Raw genomic sequence first — 18,541 nt, 5'->3', positions numbered from 1 at the left:
TCAATTCTTCTTTACCTCTAGGACTCCCTTAATTCTCTTCCTCTCTCATGTCTCAAACCAAAAGGCCTGGTACTTTCTTACTCTCTCATATATCAAACCTAAAACTCACACATGGTAGAAAAGCTGGCAGCAGAAGCAAGCAAATCTGAGCAACAGCAAGGCAAATCCACGGCGGTAGCATTAAGGCAGATCCTGTGGTAGCAATGGTGGTAGATCTAGTGGGTTTGGCTTGATATTGAGTTGGGTTTTTTGATGGTTTGGTTTGATTTTCTATTGATTTTGGGTCAATTTTGTGGTGGATTATCAACTTTTGAAATGGGTTGCATTGGTGGTGATTGGGTGGTGCTGGGTTGGTGGTTGGGTGTTTCTCCTTCTCTTCTTTTATTCTTCTTTTGCTGGATTGTGGTGTTCATTGGGATGCTGTGTTTGTTCTGTGTATCTTTTGTTGGATTGGGGAATGGTGAAAGAGAGAGTATGAATGGTGAGAGAGAAAAAAATAATAAAATATTGTTATACATAGCTATAGTAACTACGTATATTTACACTGTTACTGTAGCAAGTGTGTAAATATACACATCTTTACACCCACTGATATGGGTAGGTTTGGAGAAAAATTGTGTAAATTTGGACACTTTTTGTATTATACCCATCTTTACACCTGCTGATGCGCAGGGGTGGAGCTAGAAATTTTGGTTTGGGGGGCCAAGTTCTGATGTTAATATATTAGTTAAGATAAACTTCTACACACACTTATAAATTAACTTACTAAGAGAATTTATCATCTTCTAAATTTTAATGAGTATACAAAAGTCATGTATTTCTTCTATTAAATATGTACAAAAATTTATCATTTTTTACATGGTTTAATTTGTTAAACCTCTTAAATTATATGATTTTAATATAATTTCTCTTTCTTTTAAGAGCACCATTGAAATGACTCAAAATTTGTGGGCCTTGTGTGTGGCTCCATCACTACTGATGCGGATGCTGTAAGCATCCTCCAATGCAGTGGGAGCTCCAAGGAATGGTTTATTATGGCAGCAATATTTTTGTCTTTATTTTGGTTGATATATTCTTCTAGATGTTTTGTTGAGAAATCTTGTGCTTCTTCCAAGATATTTTCACCTTCTATCAAATGGAATGAAGCTTCATACAGTGATAGCATACATTTGGTATCTTCACAAAGGCATGCCTTGAAATTCCCTCTCTCATCCTTGAAACTATTGAAGACGTCTGCAATAAGCAATACTAGGAGTGTTAACATAAATGACAAGTTCGACATAAGGTAAAACTTAAGTCTATAAATTAGGAATTTCCTAATTAAATTTAATAAGTTGCATTGATCATTTCAATGCCACCAATGTTATATTTTTCAAGTATAATTAAATCCAACCTCATGATTTATTAGTTAATACAATCATATAGTTCAATTTATCAAAGAACTTAGTTGTAGTACCTAGAGAACTGTATCCAAGTGTCAATATCCAATTGTGATTTTTTTTTTTTGCAATTTAACGAAGAACTTAGTTGTAGTACCTATAGAACTGTATCCAAGTGTCAATATCCAATTGTGATTTTCTTTTTTTTGGCAATTTAACGAAGAACTTAGTTGTAGTACCTAGAGAACTGTATCCAAGTGTCAATATCCAATTGTGATTTTTTATTTTTTATTTTGGGGCTTCCTTAAATACCTTGAGAGACACTATATTGATATTGTCTTAGGAGTCTAAATTTCAGAGCTGTGGCATACAAATTCTCCGCCTTCCATATATCACCACAATGATCAGTATTGTATAGACCATCAACTATTCTTTTCATTTCTTTCTCAAAGTGAGAAGATAATCCTAGTCTTTGGAAGATTTCTATCAGCTCGAGTTGCTCAAAAGGATCCACCACTTTGTGAAGCATCATCGTCAATTTAGCGAAGTGCGGTCTGTCTGGTAATGTTTTTGGCTCTTATCCTGTCCAGATTGTTAATTGTGGGTGACCTTTATAACTCTTATAACTGTCTTTTTGTTTATTTTTTCTGTGTTATTCTGGATAGGTTTGGGATCCGCTTATTTTGCTGAAACTGAAAACTTTTTGTTAAAGTACTATAGATAAAGGTAAAAGTAAACAGAAATAGTACAGTAGGACTTATGAATAGTACCAGAAAGTGTAGTAGAATTCATGAATAGTATAAAAAATGAGCTAAATAGTAAAATAAGTTGACAAAAATAATCTTTGCCAAACAGACATTTTTTCTTTTCTTGTGAAAGAAATACTCATGAAATTCATGACGATATTAAAATAATATATATTGAAAGCACCAATTTTGACACCCATTTAAATCACAACCACAGCAAGTACCAACTCTTTATATAAAGTTTTAAAACACACACACACAAAAAAACTCTTTAAATAAAGTGATAAAATAATATAGACATACATATTTGATGATTTAATGAAAAACTAATAAAGAATAAATCCAAAGAAGACAATCTACTATGTAAAGGAAGGGAGAGGTGCAATGTTTCTCTTTCTCTCTTGAGATTTCGATCATGGTTTCCTCAGGTTGGACCAAAACTTTAAGAAATGAAAAGAGATCACTTCTCCTTCCCTTTTTTTTCCCTTCCACACTCTTTCAAGTCATGTCGTCGCACATCATGTGTTAGTGGGAAACATGCTTCAAAAATGAAATTTAGGCCACATAGGAGACTATTGGGTTTTCTTTGGGCTAGTCTTGGAGTTAAGGCCATGATTGATATAAGGGTTTAGCTAAAACCAAAGCCCACGTGCATTGCAAAGAAAATGACAAAACCAAACTAGTTCATGGGCTGATTCATTTTTTAACAAACAAGTTTCATCTCTTTCAAAGCATGAAATCCAAGGCTAAAGTAAATTTAACTTTTCTATTCCCGAATAATAACAATTGAAAATATGAGTTAAGTTTAGACATGCTTTACATAGTATGATAGGTATTCCTGTTTACAAATCATTATCTTGACTGTGTTATGATTTCATCACATTTAATGTCTTCAATATTTTCTTCAAAAATGGGCTTGACATTATCGAACTCTAAACTTAATTAGCTCTTCACATGATAATTGGATGTCAAAATTTTTGTTATTTTTCCATGCTATATGAATTTATTCTCTTCTAAGATTCGTATGAAACATAATTTCATGAGAATCACACAAAAAGAAAAATTTTACCATCACATTTCTCTCTCTCTCTCTCTCTCTCATTAATCAACCTTTAACAAATCAGTAATCGAGGGAAAGATCATGACTAGTTGACCTCCTCTCACGTCGAGGGAATGATCATTGTTTGTGGTGCTTGTGAGTGCATTCATCCCAATTCTTTGAGCTCCTTTTGTAACTCCTGTTTGAGGAGATCCTCTTGTGATGCCGATCTTCCCTCCTTCTCATATTGTGAGAACAGTCATGTCTGTCCACAAAGGTCCTTTTGCCATGACATTCTTTCCTCTCCACAATGCTCCATTTTTGAGAGTCCTCTTCTTGGTCCATAAAACTCCTTTTGTAATGTCTATCTTTGTGGTCTAGAAAACTCATTTTATGATTGCAATCTTGCCCATCTCTCTTTTGACTTCTGAGATCCTTCTTTGACCATAGAATTCCTTACTCTTCTTGGAGGGGATGGTTCCTATAACCACAATGAGATATTAATAAATATTTACTTTCAAAAAGAGATTTAAGAGTTTAGGTTTGATACTTCATCCAAAGCTACAAGATTGAGGCAAACTTCCAGTTGAAAAAAATATTCATTCCATGATTTCCATCTCATATTGTTTGTTAACAATATAAAGTGAGAGAGAATGACTGAATAGTCTGTATATTGATGTGTGTAAAACAATGTACAAAAGAGAACCTTATATAGGCTAGGTATGTGTGCAGTACAAGTAACATGAGTGCAGTACAAGTAATATATTGGGCTAAGCCCAATGGGCTAATCTAGCCTAATCTATACACTAACATCCCCCTTCAAACTCGAGGTGGCAAGGAGGAAGCCAACTGGAGTTTGGATATAAGATCTCGAAGATGACTAGGTAGGTGAGACTTGGTGAAGATATCAACAGGCTGGTCAGCAGATGAGATGGAGAACAACTTGAGATTGCCTTTCTTGAGATGCTGGCGAGTGATGTGGCAGTCGATCTCAATGTGCTTGGTGCGTTCGTGGAAGACATCATTATGAGCAATGTAGATAGCACTACGATTGTCACAATAAAGAGGAGTAGCAGTGGGCTGTGGAGCATTAATGTCAGCCAAGAGCCAGTGAAGCCAGACAAGCTCGCAGGTGGTGTCGGCAAGGGCACGATACTCAGCCTCAGTACTGGAACGGGAAACAACATCCTGCTTTTTGCTACGCCACGAGACAAGAGAAGTACTCAACAGGAAAAAAAAACCTGTGATAGAGCATCGATCAGTTAGATCACCTACCTAGTCCACATCTGAATAAGCATGAAGCTCAAGAGAAGACCGAGATGAGTAGTGTAGACCATGATAAAGTGTGCCCTTGACATATCGGAGAATCCGAAGAACAACAGCATAGTGGACAGAACGAGGGGCATCCATGAACTTACTAACCATACCCACGACATGTAAAATATCTAGACAAGTAACAATGAGATAGATCAGACTACCAACCAACTGACGATAGCGAGTAACATCAGATATATGTTCACCATCCAAGGGTGTGAGCTTTGCATTGTATTCCAAAGGAGTAGAAACAGTCTTGTTGTCAGTGATACTGGCTTTGAAGAGAAGATCAGAAGCATATTTAGCTTGGGAAAGATAGTATCCATCATAGGATGAGGTAACCTCAAGCTCAAGAAAATAGCTGAGACTACCCAAATCTTTCATCTCAAAATGCTGACTAAGGAAGTGCTGAAGAGAGTGGATACTTGCAAAATCATCTCCAGTAATAATCATATCATCAACATAGAGAAGAATAAGAGTAATACCAGCAAAGGATCTTCGGACGAAGAGAGCAGTGTCATGAGGACTCGAAGTGAAACCCTACTGAGCAACAACTGATCTAAACTTTTCAAACCAAACTCAAGGAGCCTGCTTGAGGCCATAAAGAGCACGGCGAAGGCGACAAACTTGATTGCCTGAGTATGGATAGCCAGGGGGTGGTTGCATGTACACTTCTTCTTGAACGTTTCCATTGAGGAAAGCATTCTTCACATCCATTTGATAAAGAGGCCAACGGCAAACATCATCCACAATAATGAGACATCTAACAGATGTAAAGCGAGCAATAGGAGTAAATGTTTCCTTATAGTCAATGCCATACTCCTGGGTAAAGCCCTTGGCAACTAGGGGATATCGTTCAACAGATCCATCAGCATTGGTCTTGATCTTGTAAACCCACCTACAACCTACTACAGACTGACCAGGAGGCAAATCAACCATATCCTAAGTGTGATTTTTATGAAGGGCATCTAGTTCATCATTCATAGCTTGCTGCCAAAGAGGGTCAATATGGGTCTCACGATAGGTGTGAGGTTCATAGAGGGTGGCAAGGGCAACAGAGCAATGATAATCAGTGAGATAAAGGAGAGGAATGCTTACCCGAGTGGAACGACGAAGTTCAGGACCATCAGGAGACTCAGGAGAGGGTGGTGCCACAGGATCCAAGACAGGCGGGTCATATGCCGGGGACAGAATCGGAGATGAGTCGTTTGGAGAGGCAGCTGATGTTGAAGAATCCTCCATAAGTTCAGGATAGAGAGGGAGGAAAAGATTATTAAAAATGGGAGACTCAGAGAAAAAGGATATAGGAAACTGCTAAAGACTCGTGAAAGGATGATGTTCCCAAAACTCAACATGATGGGAGACATGAAGACGATGAGAAATGGGATCATAGCAGCGAAACCCCTTTTGAGATACACCATAACCAAGGAAACAACAGAGACAAGCACAAGGTTGGAGCTTTGTTCGTTCATGAGGAGGAAGAGAGACAAAGTAAGCACAACCAAAAACCCGAAGAGAGGAGTAGTCGGGGGTTTGACCATAGAGAAGCTCAAATGGTGATTTGTTGTGTGTAATTGGTGAAGAGATACGATTAATGGTGTATACAGCAGTGAGTACAGCCTCACCTCAAAAGTGCTCAGGAAGAGAGGCAGAAATGAGAAGGGTGCGGACAACATCAAGAATGTGACAATATTTTTGTTTTGCATGACCATTTTGTTGAGAGGTGTAAGGACAAGACCGCTGAGTAAGTGTACCATGATTGTCTAAAATGATAGGAAAAATTTATCATTATATTCTTGAGCATTATCTGATCGAAAAACTTTGACGATGCGATTGAACTCTGTTTCAATCATTTTATGAAATGTTTGGTAAATAGACACAAGTTCAGACCTATGGTAAAGCAGATAAATCCAAGTATATTGAGAAAAATCATCCACAAATATGACAAAATATCTAAATCCCCCCTCAGTAGGAACAGGTGCAGGACCCCAAATATCAGAATGTATAAGATCAAACGGTGTAGAAGAAAATGAGTCACTATTATTAAAGGGCAATTTTGTTTATTTGCCAAAATGACAGGAAGTACAATCAAAATTTTGAAACTGAACTAAACCTAAATGACCTTGAGAAGCTAACAACTGAAGACGAGATAAGGATGGATGACCAAGACAAGCATGCCATAGATCAGGTGAGGAGGTGGCAGTGGTAGCAGCTGCAGAAACAACTTGTGAAGGAATCTTCAAGTCATGAACCTTAAACATGCGACCAACCTTCTGGCATGTCCCAAGCACTTGACCCGTTTGGAGATTCTATACATCCACACCATGATTAGTAAATAGAAGATCTACGCCTAATTCACAAAGTTGACCAACAGAAAGCAAATTGAGGGATAACTTTGGGATATGAAAAGTGTCACTAAGGGATAAACAAGGAGAAGAGATTGTTCCTTTATGACTAACAGGTATAGGAGTTCCATCAGCAGTGTAAATGGTGATTGAATTTTCTAAGGGTGCCTTATCAGAAAATTGGGATTCATTAGGAGTCATATGGTTATAACATGCAGTATCAAAAAACCAAGGTTGTTTACTTGAGGTGACAGAAAGGGCAGTGGAAGTGCGGGATAAAATCTATTGAACAACTGCCTCAATATTAGCCGTAGTAAGTGAGGAAGCCAAAGATGGACATGTAGGAACTGATGGATAAGAAGGACATACAGCAGCTGCCCAAGGAAGAAAAACTTTATTCTGCTCTTGCACAAATTTCTGCAGTTTGCGACAAACTAAGATGTCATGGCCTTTAGCATGGCAAAACTCGCAGCGAGTACACTGAGAGGTGGGACGCCCAGAGTTTATTCGTGGAGGAGCAGTGAATGCAGCAATGGGAGGTTGTGGAGGTGGTGTAGCCAATACATAATCAGATGATGACATGTGATGAGTAGGCCGACGGTTCTCCTCAGAAATGAGCTCCTTGACTGTAGCGTCAAGAGAAGAAGTAGAAGACCAGCTAAGCAGAGAAGCCCTAGTAGGCTTAAAATCCTCATGCAAACCCATCATGAAGTGCATAAATTTACAGCGATCCTGAATTTGACAAAGAGCTCAATATCCTTAGAACACACTAGTGGAAGATCTGTAGCAAAGAGTTGTTCCCACATAGTAGAAGTCTGAGAATAAAAATTAGAAATAGATTGACCTGTCTCTTGGCGCATTTGATAAAGTTTTGATTCAATGTGGAACTCCAAGCTTGAATCATTAGTACAATTATAGCGATCAGTCAAAAATTTCCAGGCAGCCTCAGTAGTCTCAAGACGAGGAAGAAGATTATAAATGGAGGGAATAGAGGTATTAATAAACCAAGACAAGATCTAACTCTGAATACTCTCCCATTCCTCTAGGCATTCTTCATAATCATCTGTCGTAACAGTAGTCTTGGAAGACTCTTCAGCAGCTGTGGCTTTGGACTTAGGGTTTGGTATTGGTTTAGGAATTGAACTAGTCACATATCTCCACAGTTTACGACCCTTGAGAAAAACAGTCATATTCTGAGACCATGCATGATAGCTAGTAGGACCATCCAACATAACGGTGATAGGACGTACGATGTCTCGATCATTTTGTTGAGCCATAATGAAGAAAATGATAAAAAAAAAAAAAGAGATTTAGAGACCTTAAATGCAGAAACGGAGCCCAAAATTGGAATCTACGCGAAAAACTGAGCAAGATAGGTCTTGTTGAAAAATTTTGACTTTGGTCAAAGTCAACGGTCAACGGTCTGGTCAAAGTCAAAGTCAACAGCTCGGTCAACGGCTCAAGATGCTAACGGTGTGCTGACGTGGCAGGCTGACGTCACCCTAGGGTTGATGTGGCAGTACGTGAAATGGAGAAGGCGCGTGTAAGCACGTGAGGGAGCGTGTCCTGGCTCGTGAGGCGCGTGTACGAGATTGACGGCGCGTGGCAATGCGTGGAAGCTCGTGGCGGCATGTGTGAGGTTGTTTCTGGCAGATCTTTGTTGCGTTTTGCTTGGGATCAGATGATCTGTCAATCTGTGCCTTGGCTTTAGTAGTTTGATCAACAAAACTGATGAAATCCGAGTGTTTTACGGGCTATGGGCGTGACGGCGGTGACTCGCTTTTGACAGTGACTACTGGATAAAGGCAAGGGCAGCGGAAGAACGCCAAAGATGTCCACAGGAACCAAGAAGTCAGAGGAATGACTCTGATACCATGTTAACAATATAAATGAGAGAGAATGACTGAATAGTCTGTATATTGACGTGTGTAAAAAAATGTACAAAAGAGAGCCTTATATAGGCTAGGTATGTGTGCAGTACAAGTAATATAAGTGCAGTACAAGTAATATACTGGGCTAAGCCCAATAGACTAATCTAACCTAATCTATACACTAGCATTGTTAATTTTGTTTTTCCTTTTTAATCCAAGGATAAATTGCAAATTACACCCCTAAAATTTAGGGGTGATTGGATTTTACACTTTGAAATTTTAGAATTTGGATTTTACTCCCTAAAGTTTGGTGATATTTGGATTTTGCACATTGATATTTCAGAATTTGGATTTTATTCCCATATTTTAGGAGTGTTTGGATTTTACTCTCTAAAGTTTTGCGGTGTTTAGATTTTAAACCTTAAAGTTTCAGAATTTAGGATGTAAAATCCAAACAACCCTAAATTTTAGGGGGGGTAAAATCCAAGTTCTAAAACGTTAGGGTGTAAAATCCAATCATCCCCAAACTTTAGGGGTGAAATTTGCAATTTACCCTTAATCCAATTTGATAAGAAAACACCATTTAATGCATTATTTTACAAATAAAATTTTTCAAAAACTGCTCTCTTTAATTTAAAATCAGATTAAATAAGTGAATATTCACTTTGCAAATAAAAAATAAAGCTAAGTTGGGAAAACTTTTAAAATTTTTGTTCATTAACTTTTTAAAAAGAACTATTTTGAGACATGTCAAGATTCTCACTATGGAATAGCAATAATAGGAAGGAGTACTCAAGATATAAATTCAATTAATAATAGAAAGAGTTTTGAGTCTTAACAAATCTAAAAGCATTCCCAGCAAAGAAGTTAAAAATTTTAACACTCAGTTTACAATTTGATGATGCTATAAAATACCACCTTGAAAATTGTCCATATGGCTCGTCCACGAAAGAAAAAAGGAAAGATGGGCACAGCTAAGTTGCCTCGTCCGTCCTTTGGGATGGACGAACAAGGTCTCGTCCGTACCAAAGGATGGACGAGGAAAGCATGGCCATGCTAAGGCACGTCCACCCCTAATTAGGGATTGACGAGCCAAGCATTCGTGACTTAACCAATAAATCAAAACCTCCATTGCTCGCAATGAGACACCGGTTCAGATGAAGCAACTTCTACGGAAGTTATGGAAGTTACCTCCGATTTTGATGAACTCCTCAATAATAGGAACGATTATCAGAGCAAATAACCGTTCTGTACACTATATAAACAAGATTCTGCGTAGAGGTAAAGGATTCTGACTTTTTCATTTTGAGAAGGGAATAAACACTTAGATATTTTTCCTCTCTATTCCAGCCTTCTAACTTCATCATCGGAGGGTCATAGGCCGGCCTCCACCGGTCTTTACTCTGATTGAGTTTGGTTTTACAGGATTCAATTCTCAAGATTGTTGAAGTTTGAAGATTTTCAACCCACTGATTTTCTAGAGTTATCAGTTGACGCCGTCTGTGGGAAAGTATTTATCGCTCTTGAACTTGTTTAGTTCTGCGATTTCTTTCTCACGTGAAAGGGTTTGAAATGGTTCAGACTAGATCAAGGGCAACTAGCCTAGGCCCTCAACAGAGTAGGGACGCATCGAGTAATCCTCATCGCGATCGACAATCTGCATCGAATATGCAGGCCTCGTCTGTCCAACATATGCATTCGATGGCGGCTGCGATGGCGGAGTTAACTCGCCAGAATCAGGACTTACGGAGAGAAGTTAACTTAAGAAGGCAGATGCGTCAAGAGCAGGAAGAAGAAGGGCAAACTCAGGATCAAGAGGGCAGAGAGAACTTTCAGCATGGGAGTCCTTCAAGAGATACCACTTCGCGAAGGGCATCTGACTTGAAGAAAGAGATGGATCAGATGAAGAAGGCCATGTACGAAATGAAGGAGAATATGAGGAGGGCAAACCCAGTAGAAGATTTGGTTCATAGAACTGACTCCCCCTTTACGGCCTCCATCAATGGCCATCCCCTACTACCGAAATTTAAAATGCCTTCTTTAGATTCATACGATGGGAATCGAGATCCTTTTGATCACATTGCCACCTTCAAGACCACTAGGCATCTTCAAGGAGTTCCAGATGAAATAATGTGCAGAGCCTTTCCTACCACTTTTAAGGGTCCTGCTAGAGTATGGTTCAACAAATTACCGCCGAATTCAGTAAGTTCTTTTGGAGAATTAAGCAAGTTGTTTGTTAATAACTTCATAGGGAGTTAGCGTCATAGATGATCTACTTCCAGTTTGTTAACGATAGAACAGAGGGAGAATGAAAGTTTGCGTTCCTTCATCACACGCTTCAATAGGGAAGCTCTGACCGTGGACGAGGTAGATGATAAGCTACTGTTGGCAGCCTTTCATAATGGAGTCAATTCAGATTTGTTTATACATAAACTTTATGAGAAGGAACCTCAGTTCATGGCTGAACTTGTCCATTCAGCCCAAAACTTCATGAACGCAGAAGATGCTATTATAGCCAAGAAGAGGAAGAGGGCTGAGAGAATGGAAGCAAATCCTGCTCGTCATTTCGAACAGGGTCCTCGTCCAAATAAGGGACGAACGGAGGATAAGAAAGATCGAGAAAAGAGGGCGGGTCCGTCAGCAAGGAACCAACAGTACACTCCTTTGAGCGTGCCACTCGAGCAAGTCCTCATGCAAATCAAAGACGAGCCTTCCTTAAAGTGGCCAGAGAAGATGAAGGGAGATCCCAATAAGCAAAATAGAAATAAGTATTGTTGCTTCCATAGAGACCACGGGCATGACACGGACGAGTGCTTCGATCTGAAGCAGCAGATTGAGAATCTTATTAGACAAGGGAAGTTGGAAAATTTCCTTGGACGAGATCACAGAGACAAGAAAATGAAGGCCAAGGTAGAAGAACTGTCGCGGCCACCGCTTGGAGAAATAAGAATCATTCTGGGGGGAAGTTCTGCAGGACAGTCGTCTAAGTCAAAGAGAGCATATTTGAAAGCAGTGCAGAGCGTTCAGCTCTCTGGACGATCACCAAGTGCAGGGACTACGGATGAGCAGGCGATCACCTTCACGGACGAGGATGCAGAGAGAGTCCATCACCCTCATGACGATGCTATTGTCATCACTCTCCTTATTGCGGACTACAAGACTAGAAGGGTGTTGATAGATAATGGAAGTTCTGCTGATATCTTGTACTTTCCAGTAGCAGGCGATCACCTTCACGGACGAGGATGCAGAGAGAGTCCATCACCCTCATGACGATGCTATTGTCATCACTCTCCTTATTGCGGACTACAAGACTAGAAGGGTGTTGATAGATAATGGAAGTTCTGCTGATATCTTGTACTTTCCAGCCTTTCAGCAGATGAGGTTAGGACGAGACTTGCTCCGTCCAACAAGCTCCCCCCTAGCTGGTTTTGGTGGAATGAAGGTGCAACCTGTGGGTAGTATTTCATTACCAGTGACGGTGGGGGCGTATCCGCAGCAAGTAACCAAGGAAGTGAATTTTCTCGTAGTTGATTGTTTGTCTTCTTACAATGCAATAATTGGGAGGCCAACCTTAAACAGGTGGAAGGCAGTTACATCTACTTACCATTTGTCAGTCAAGTTCCCAACGGAACACGGGGTAGGCCAAGTACAGGGAGACCAATTAGCAGCAAGAGAGTGTTATCTGGCCATGTTGGTTGTGGACGAGCAAGTTCAAGCAATGAATATCGAAGAAAGGAAAGTGGTGGCAGAACCCATTGAAGCCTTGGAAGATATTCCTTTAGATGATGATAACCCTGAGAGGTGTACCAGGGTTGGAGCAGATTTGGAAGCAAAGATCAAGAAAGATCTCATTTGTTTTTTGAAAAGAAATAAGGATGTGTTTGCATGGAGTCACGAAGATATGCCGAGCATAGATCCCAGTGTTATTACCCACTGTCTGAGTGTATGCCCTTCCTCCAAGCCAGTGCGACAAAAGAAGAGGGTGTTTGCCCCAGAGAGAGACAATGCTGTCAAGGAGGAAGTTCAGAAGCTAATTATGGCAAAGTTCATTTGAGAGGTATACTATCTTGAGTGGTTGGCCAATGTAGTTATGGTAAAAAAGGAGATTGGCAAGTGGAGAATGTGCGTTGATTTCACTGACTTAAACAAGGCTTGCCCAAAGGATAGTTACCCGTTACCACGCATTGATCAGCTGGTAGATTCCACTGCGGGCCACAAGTTACTCAGTTTCTTGGACGCTTTCTCTGGGTACAATCAGATTCGGATGGACGAAGCAGACCAAGAGAAGACGTCCTTTGTTACCAGCCAGGGATTATTTTGTTACGAAGTGATGCCTTTCGGTTTGAAAAATGCTGGAGCAACATACGAACGGTTGGTCAATCACATGTTTCGTCCGCAAATCGGGCGGAATATGGAAGTCTATATAGACGACATGTTAGTAAAAGCCCAGGACGAAGACAGGCATCGAGACGACTTACAGGAAACATTCAATACATTGAGGCATTATCATATGAAGTTAAACCCTAGCAAATGTGCTTTTGGAGTATCATCAGGAAAATTCCTGGGGTTTATAGTCTCCTACAGAGGAATCGAGACAAACCCTGATAAAATCCAAGCAATATTGAATATGAAGCCTCCAAGCAGTGTTAAAGAAGTCCAATCACTTACCGGACGAGTTGCCGCCCTCAATAGGTTTGTTTCCAATGCTACTGACAAGTGCCTGCCATTTTTTAAGGTTCTTAAAAAAGCATTTGAATGGAATGATGAGTGTCAGAAAGCATTTGAAGATTTGAAGACATACCTCACCAAGGCCCTTTTGTTAAGCCCGTCCGTGCAAGGGGAAGAGTTGTATTTATATCTGGCAGCCACCCCATATGCTGTGAGTTTAGCATTAGTGATGGAGGAAGACAAGGTACAAAGGCCTGTGTATTATACCAGCAGAGCATTGAGGGGAGCAGAAGGAAGATATCCGTTGATGGAGAAATTGGCTTTTGCATTGATAACAGCCTTTAGAAAGCTAAAGCATTACTTTCAGGCTCACATCATTAATGTCATGACAGATCACCCACTCAAGAAGGCAATGAACAAACTAGAGGCTGCAGGACGTTTGATCCAATGGGCCGTCGAGCTCAGTGAATTTGACATAAAGTACCAACCAAGGCATGCCATAAAAGCCCAAGCTCTGGCAGATTTCATCGTAGAGTTTACTTTGAATTGTGACGAGGTGGGTGAGAAGGAAAGCATTAAGTGGGTGGTTTATGTGGATGGTTCGTCTACACAGTACGCGGGAGGAGTAGGTGTGGTGCTACAATCTCCAGAGGGAGACAAATTAAAACACAAGGTTCGTTTGCAGTACCAGACAACTAATAATGAAGCCGAATATGAAGCTCTCCTCAGAGGGATGGAATTGGCCAAGTCCGTTGAAGCAGAGTCACTTCTCGTCTTGGGAGATTCTCAGCTAATCATACGCCAAGTGAATGGCGAGTTTGAACCCAAGGAAGAGCGGATGAGGAAGTATCTAAACAGAGTGATGCGACTTGATAAAAAGTTTGAAGAAGTTAACTTCGTTCAAATCCCAAGGGAGGAGAACATGGAAGCTGATGCTTTGGCAAAAGAAGCCTCGTCAAGCGAAGCTGTAGATAAGTTTGATGAAATCCAGTATATGCCAAGTTTAGACATCCCAGAAGTACAACAAGTGGAAAATGGAATGAATTGGATGGTTCCAATTGTGTCATACTTAAAAGACAGACGACTCCCGGAGGAAAAGGACGAAGCTAGAAAGCTGAGAGTAAGGGCAGCCAGGTATGTTCTTATGGACGAGACTCTCTACCGAAGAGGTTTTTCCCAGCCTTATCTCAGATGTCTGGCCCCAGACGAAGCAAACTACATATTGAGAGAAATTTATGAGGGAGCATGTGGCAATCATTCAGGCGCTAGATCGCTCGCCCAGAAAGTCGTCCGTGCAGGATATTATTGGCCAAATATGCAAGCTGACGCTAAGGCATACGTCAAGGTCTGCGATCGATGCCAAAGGTTTAGCAATGTCCCCAGACAACCATCAGAGTATTTGACTCCAATGACGGCCCCGTGGCCTTTTGCGCAATGGGGACTAGACATCCTAGGTCCATTTCCACTGGGTATAAGGCAAATGAAATTCCTTGTGGTTGGTATTGATTATTTTACCAAGTGGGTAGAAGCAGAACCTTTGGCCAACATCACACAGCAAAATGTCAAAAGCTTCGTGCGGAAAAATATGATGTGCAGATTTGGAGTACCTAAGGTGCTGGTATCGGACAACGGACGGCAATTTGACAATGCGATTTTCAGAGACTTTTGCGTACATTTTGGAATTCAAAATCACTACTCCTCACCAGCCCACCCGCAAGCTAATGGCCAGGCAGAAGTGGCAAACCGATCCTTGTTGAAAATAATCAAGACTCGGCTTGAGGGGGCTAAGGGAGTATGGCCAGATGAGCTTCCAGGTGTTCTGTGGGCATATAGAACGACAGTGAGAACTTCTACGGGAGAGACTCCTTTTAAGCTAGCATATGGAACTGAAGCAGTTATACCCGTGGAAGTGCACGTGGCCAATCATAGGGTGATGACCTACCAGGACGAAGCTAATGAGGAACAACTATGTCTGAACCTCGACTTAGTAGACGAGGTAAAGACGAACGCTGAGCAAAGGATGGCAAGGTATAAAAATCTTATGGCTAGGCGGTATGATGCAATGGTGAAGTCAAGGCGATTCAACATAGGGGACCTCGTCCTAAAAAGGGTTTCCTTAGCAACAAAGAACCCAGCTCATGGGAAGTTGGGACCAAATTGGGAAGGCCCCTACAGAGTCGTCAACTGCAAAAGGCAAGGTTCCTATTACTTAGAAGCCCTTGATGGGAGGAAGTTGGAACATCCTTGGAATGTGGAACACTTGAGGAAGTATTACCAGTAGAATGACAGCCTGGACGAGCTTAGCAACTAAACTTTATTATTATGTTATTTGGTGTGGCTTTATTATGTTAAATTTACGGACGACGTTATAGTTTATGTTTAAATAAAGGCATTAGCCTCTAAGGTGCCTGCCTCGTCTTTGAACAATGCTTGTGATTTGAATGGTATTTGTGGAATGTACATAATGTTGTGTAATTCACTGACTCCCATACTACATTCGTTTGAAATTTACCCTTAAAAAAAAAAAAATGGATACAATTCTCTAAATGCAAGGATACAACGACAAGCTTTCCTAAGGGAAAAGCATCAAGGCACTCTCGTCCAAATCAAAGGATGAGGCAAAGCCTTAAGTCCCAAGCATACTCGTCCATACCACGAACGAGGTAAAGCACAATACGTTTAATACGTGGGCAAAAATGCATAGATGAGTGCATATTAAGCCATGGACGAGAGAAACGTCTGGCTATATTTTAATCCTATTAAGGCTTTTGTTAAAACAATCCAGGCTATGGACGAGTACAATGAAGGCCTTAAAACTTCAAAGTATAAAAGCTAGGCTTTTTGTTAAAACAATCCAGGCTATGGACGAGTACAATGAAAGCCTTAAAACTTCAAAGAATAAAAGTTAGGCTTTTTGTTAAAACAATCTAGGCTATGGACGAGTGCAATGAAAGTCTTAAAACTTAAGTATAAAAATTAGCCAAGTCCATGAACAAGGCAGGCTGGTTCTTATCATTTTTTAACAGGTCCTTAAGACCAGTAATGTTGGTTGTTACCATTTCACATGGATGAACTACATTTGAAATTCTAATGAAAATGGTAGACAAATATATATAAAAGATGGACGCAGTCAAGCAAGCAAAATAAATAAAACTCGTCCATACATATGCCACGAGAATAATGTTGAGTCAAGAGTGTATATCTAACATTAAAAAAAATCCTTGCAAAATAAACTTGGATAATTGTTTAAAGCCTCGTCCTAAAACCACGAACGAGGCAAATGTATTAAAATTACATAAAAGGTCACAAAGTGGACCAAATAGAAATACGTTAAAAAAAAAAAAAAAAACTCTTTCAAGTGGAGGGAGAAACATTGGGGGCGTCCTGAGGGGGCAAGGTTGAGGCGTCGTCTTCAACATTGATGTCATCAGAGCCAGTCTGGACGAGAGAACTAGTAGCAGCAGCATTCAGGTTAAGGAGAATAGAACTGAAGTCAATATCAGGGAACCTTTCTACAGCTTCACTTCTAAAATCCTCAAACCCTGCTGCGTAATTAGTGTCCAAGACTTCAGTGTACTGTTTGGACGACTTAAACTCAGCCACTGCATCTTCCTTTGCATTGGAAAGAAGGGCATCATATTCATCATTCTTCTTCTGCAGGGCCTCAAGACGAGCATCCTTCTCTGCAGCACTGGTTCGCAGCTCTTCAACCAATGTCTGCAACTCCTTAACCTCGCCTGTGGTCTTGGCAGCCACTTCAGCCCATCGCCTCAGCCTTCAGCTCCTGGACCCTCGTCTCTAGCAGGATCCTCGTCTTGTCCAACCCCGTTGCTTGCCTAGACACAGCTATAAACTTTGACATGCCCTGTAAAAAAGAAACAAGTTAAAAAAAATAAAATAATAAAAAATAAAAAAAGAGACGAGGAAGGAAAATGAATCATTGCTCAAGACGAGGTAGGAGTATTACCTTAAAGAGATCATGAACACCAGAATGTTCAAAATCTTTAAGGGACATATCATAGCAAGCGTTTATGTCTTCGTCCGTCACAGCCTTCTTAAAGCGTTCCCAGGCCAAGTCCTCATTCTCAATGATATTGGAGGAGGCCGTTCTGGGAGGCTGAGACGGGGTTAACACAGTCTTGGACGAAGTGGCCTGAGACGGAGTGGTCTCGACTGGAGTGGACGAGTCCACATCAACTACCTGCACTGGCTGTTGAGACGAAGGAGGTTTGATCACTTGAGTCGAGCTGGGCTTGGCTTTTTTGCCTCGATGACTGGGGAGATTTCCCAAGTCCAAGTTCCTTGACAAAGTTTTCCTCTTCTCCCCAGTCGTAGGACGAGTTTGAACATCGCCCTCAGGACGATCCCCCTCAGTAGCCACGTCTTTTCCCTTGTTTCCCTTCATTGTTGCCATTCCTTTTTTTTTTTTTTTAAAAAAAAGAGATAAAAACACCTTTAGAAATAAAACAAAACAAACAGAGTGCAAGGACGATAAGGACTAGAAACTTACTTCTCCTTACTATGACCTCGTGAGCAATAGCTTCGTCGGATGGATTAGGACCCAAACCCCACTTGGCAAGGCGTCTAAGTGAGACCAAAGAGTGAAAGTCCCTATCCACGTGAAGACAAGCTCTGTAGATGCGGTCACGAAAAAACTTACTTAAGGACGGACGTTCAACAGCTGAAATAAAACATACTCCTGTTAGTTGGCCGTTGATACTAAAAATAAATAAACAAATAAATATAAAGACAAAAATGAAAAGAAAAAGGGGAACAACTTACCTTCAGGACGAAGGTTTCCTAGGTCCCCAGTATAATGGCCAAACGAGTCCCGGCCAACGTCTACAGGGTTTCCAGTCCAGAAGCCGGAGACGAAGCAAAATTCCGTCTTCCATTTTCTGTCAAACGAGGCCAAGGACTTGATCAACCTACAATCTTTACCCCTGGTTGTAAATTGGTGGAAGCCAGGGGATTGGTGTATCTCTGAAGGTTTGTAGCAGTAAAGGAACTCGTCCACAGTAAGAGGACGGTCCCTTCCAAATACTTCACCCCACAAAACTTGCATTGAGACGATTAGTCTCCATGCATTTGGGTTGAATTGACATATTCCTAAACCTAACCTAATTAACAACTTCCTAGTAAACGCGTTCAAAGGAAATCTTAAACCCCCCAAGAGGTA

The 18,541-nt window shown here is 40.7% G+C and overlaps 2 protein-coding genes across 2 annotated transcripts; one reads left to right on the top strand and one right to left on the bottom strand.

Moving 5' to 3' along the window:
• Positions 1-10,407: 10,407 nt before the first annotated feature.
• On the top strand, positions 10,408-12,748 carry LOC136069959 (uncharacterized). Its single transcript, XM_065779130.1, has 3 exons — positions 10,408-10,896; positions 10,996-11,862; positions 11,915-12,748. The coding sequence occupies exons 1-3, from the start codon at positions 10,408-10,410 to the stop codon at positions 12,746-12,748; spliced, it is 2,190 nt and encodes a 729-aa protein (XP_065635202.1).
• Positions 12,749-16,717: 3,969 nt separating this feature from the next.
• LOC136069947 (uncharacterized) lies at positions 16,718-17,988 on the bottom strand. The gene is made up of 3 exons (XM_065779098.1): positions 17,873-17,988; positions 17,330-17,778; positions 16,718-17,227 (listed from the first exon to the last, which is right to left on the bottom strand). The coding sequence occupies exons 2-3, from the start codon at positions 17,774-17,776 to the stop codon at positions 17,120-17,122; spliced, it is 555 nt and encodes a 184-aa protein (XP_065635170.1). The 5' UTR covers positions 17,777-17,778; positions 17,873-17,988; the 3' UTR covers positions 16,718-17,119.
• Between the last annotated feature and the right edge of the window lie 553 nt (positions 17,989-18,541).

Source organism: Quercus suber, unplaced genomic scaffold, assembly GCF_002906115.3.
Source record: "Quercus suber isolate HL8 unplaced genomic scaffold, Cork oak 2.0 scaffold_199, whole genome shotgun sequence".
Taxonomy (NCBI): domain Eukaryota; kingdom Viridiplantae; phylum Streptophyta; class Magnoliopsida; order Fagales; family Fagaceae; genus Quercus; species Quercus suber.
The sequence above is the reverse complement of the archived record's forward strand: the minus strand, read 5'-3'. Positions and strand labels throughout refer to the sequence as shown.

Coding starts and splice junctions, on each gene's coding strand:
- LOC136069959 (XM_065779130.1), top strand. CDS start 10,408: ATGGCGGAGTTAACTCGCCAGAATCAGGACTTACGGAGAGAAGTTAAC. Junction 10,897..10,995: donor ACAAATTACCGCCGAATTCA/GTAAGTTCTTTT, acceptor ACGATAGAACAG/AGGGAGAATGAAAGTTTGCG. Junction 11,863..11,914: donor CGGACTACAAGACTAGAAGG/GTGTTGATAGAT, acceptor TTCCAGTAGCAG/GCGATCACCTTCACGGACGA.
- LOC136069947 (XM_065779098.1), bottom strand. CDS start 17,776: ATGGCAACAATGAAGGGAAACAAGGGAAAAGACGTGGCTACTGAGGGG. Junction 17,228..17,329: donor GTGTTCATGATCTCTTTAAG/GTAATACTCCTA, acceptor TCTTTTTTACAG/GGCATGTCAAAGTTTATAGC.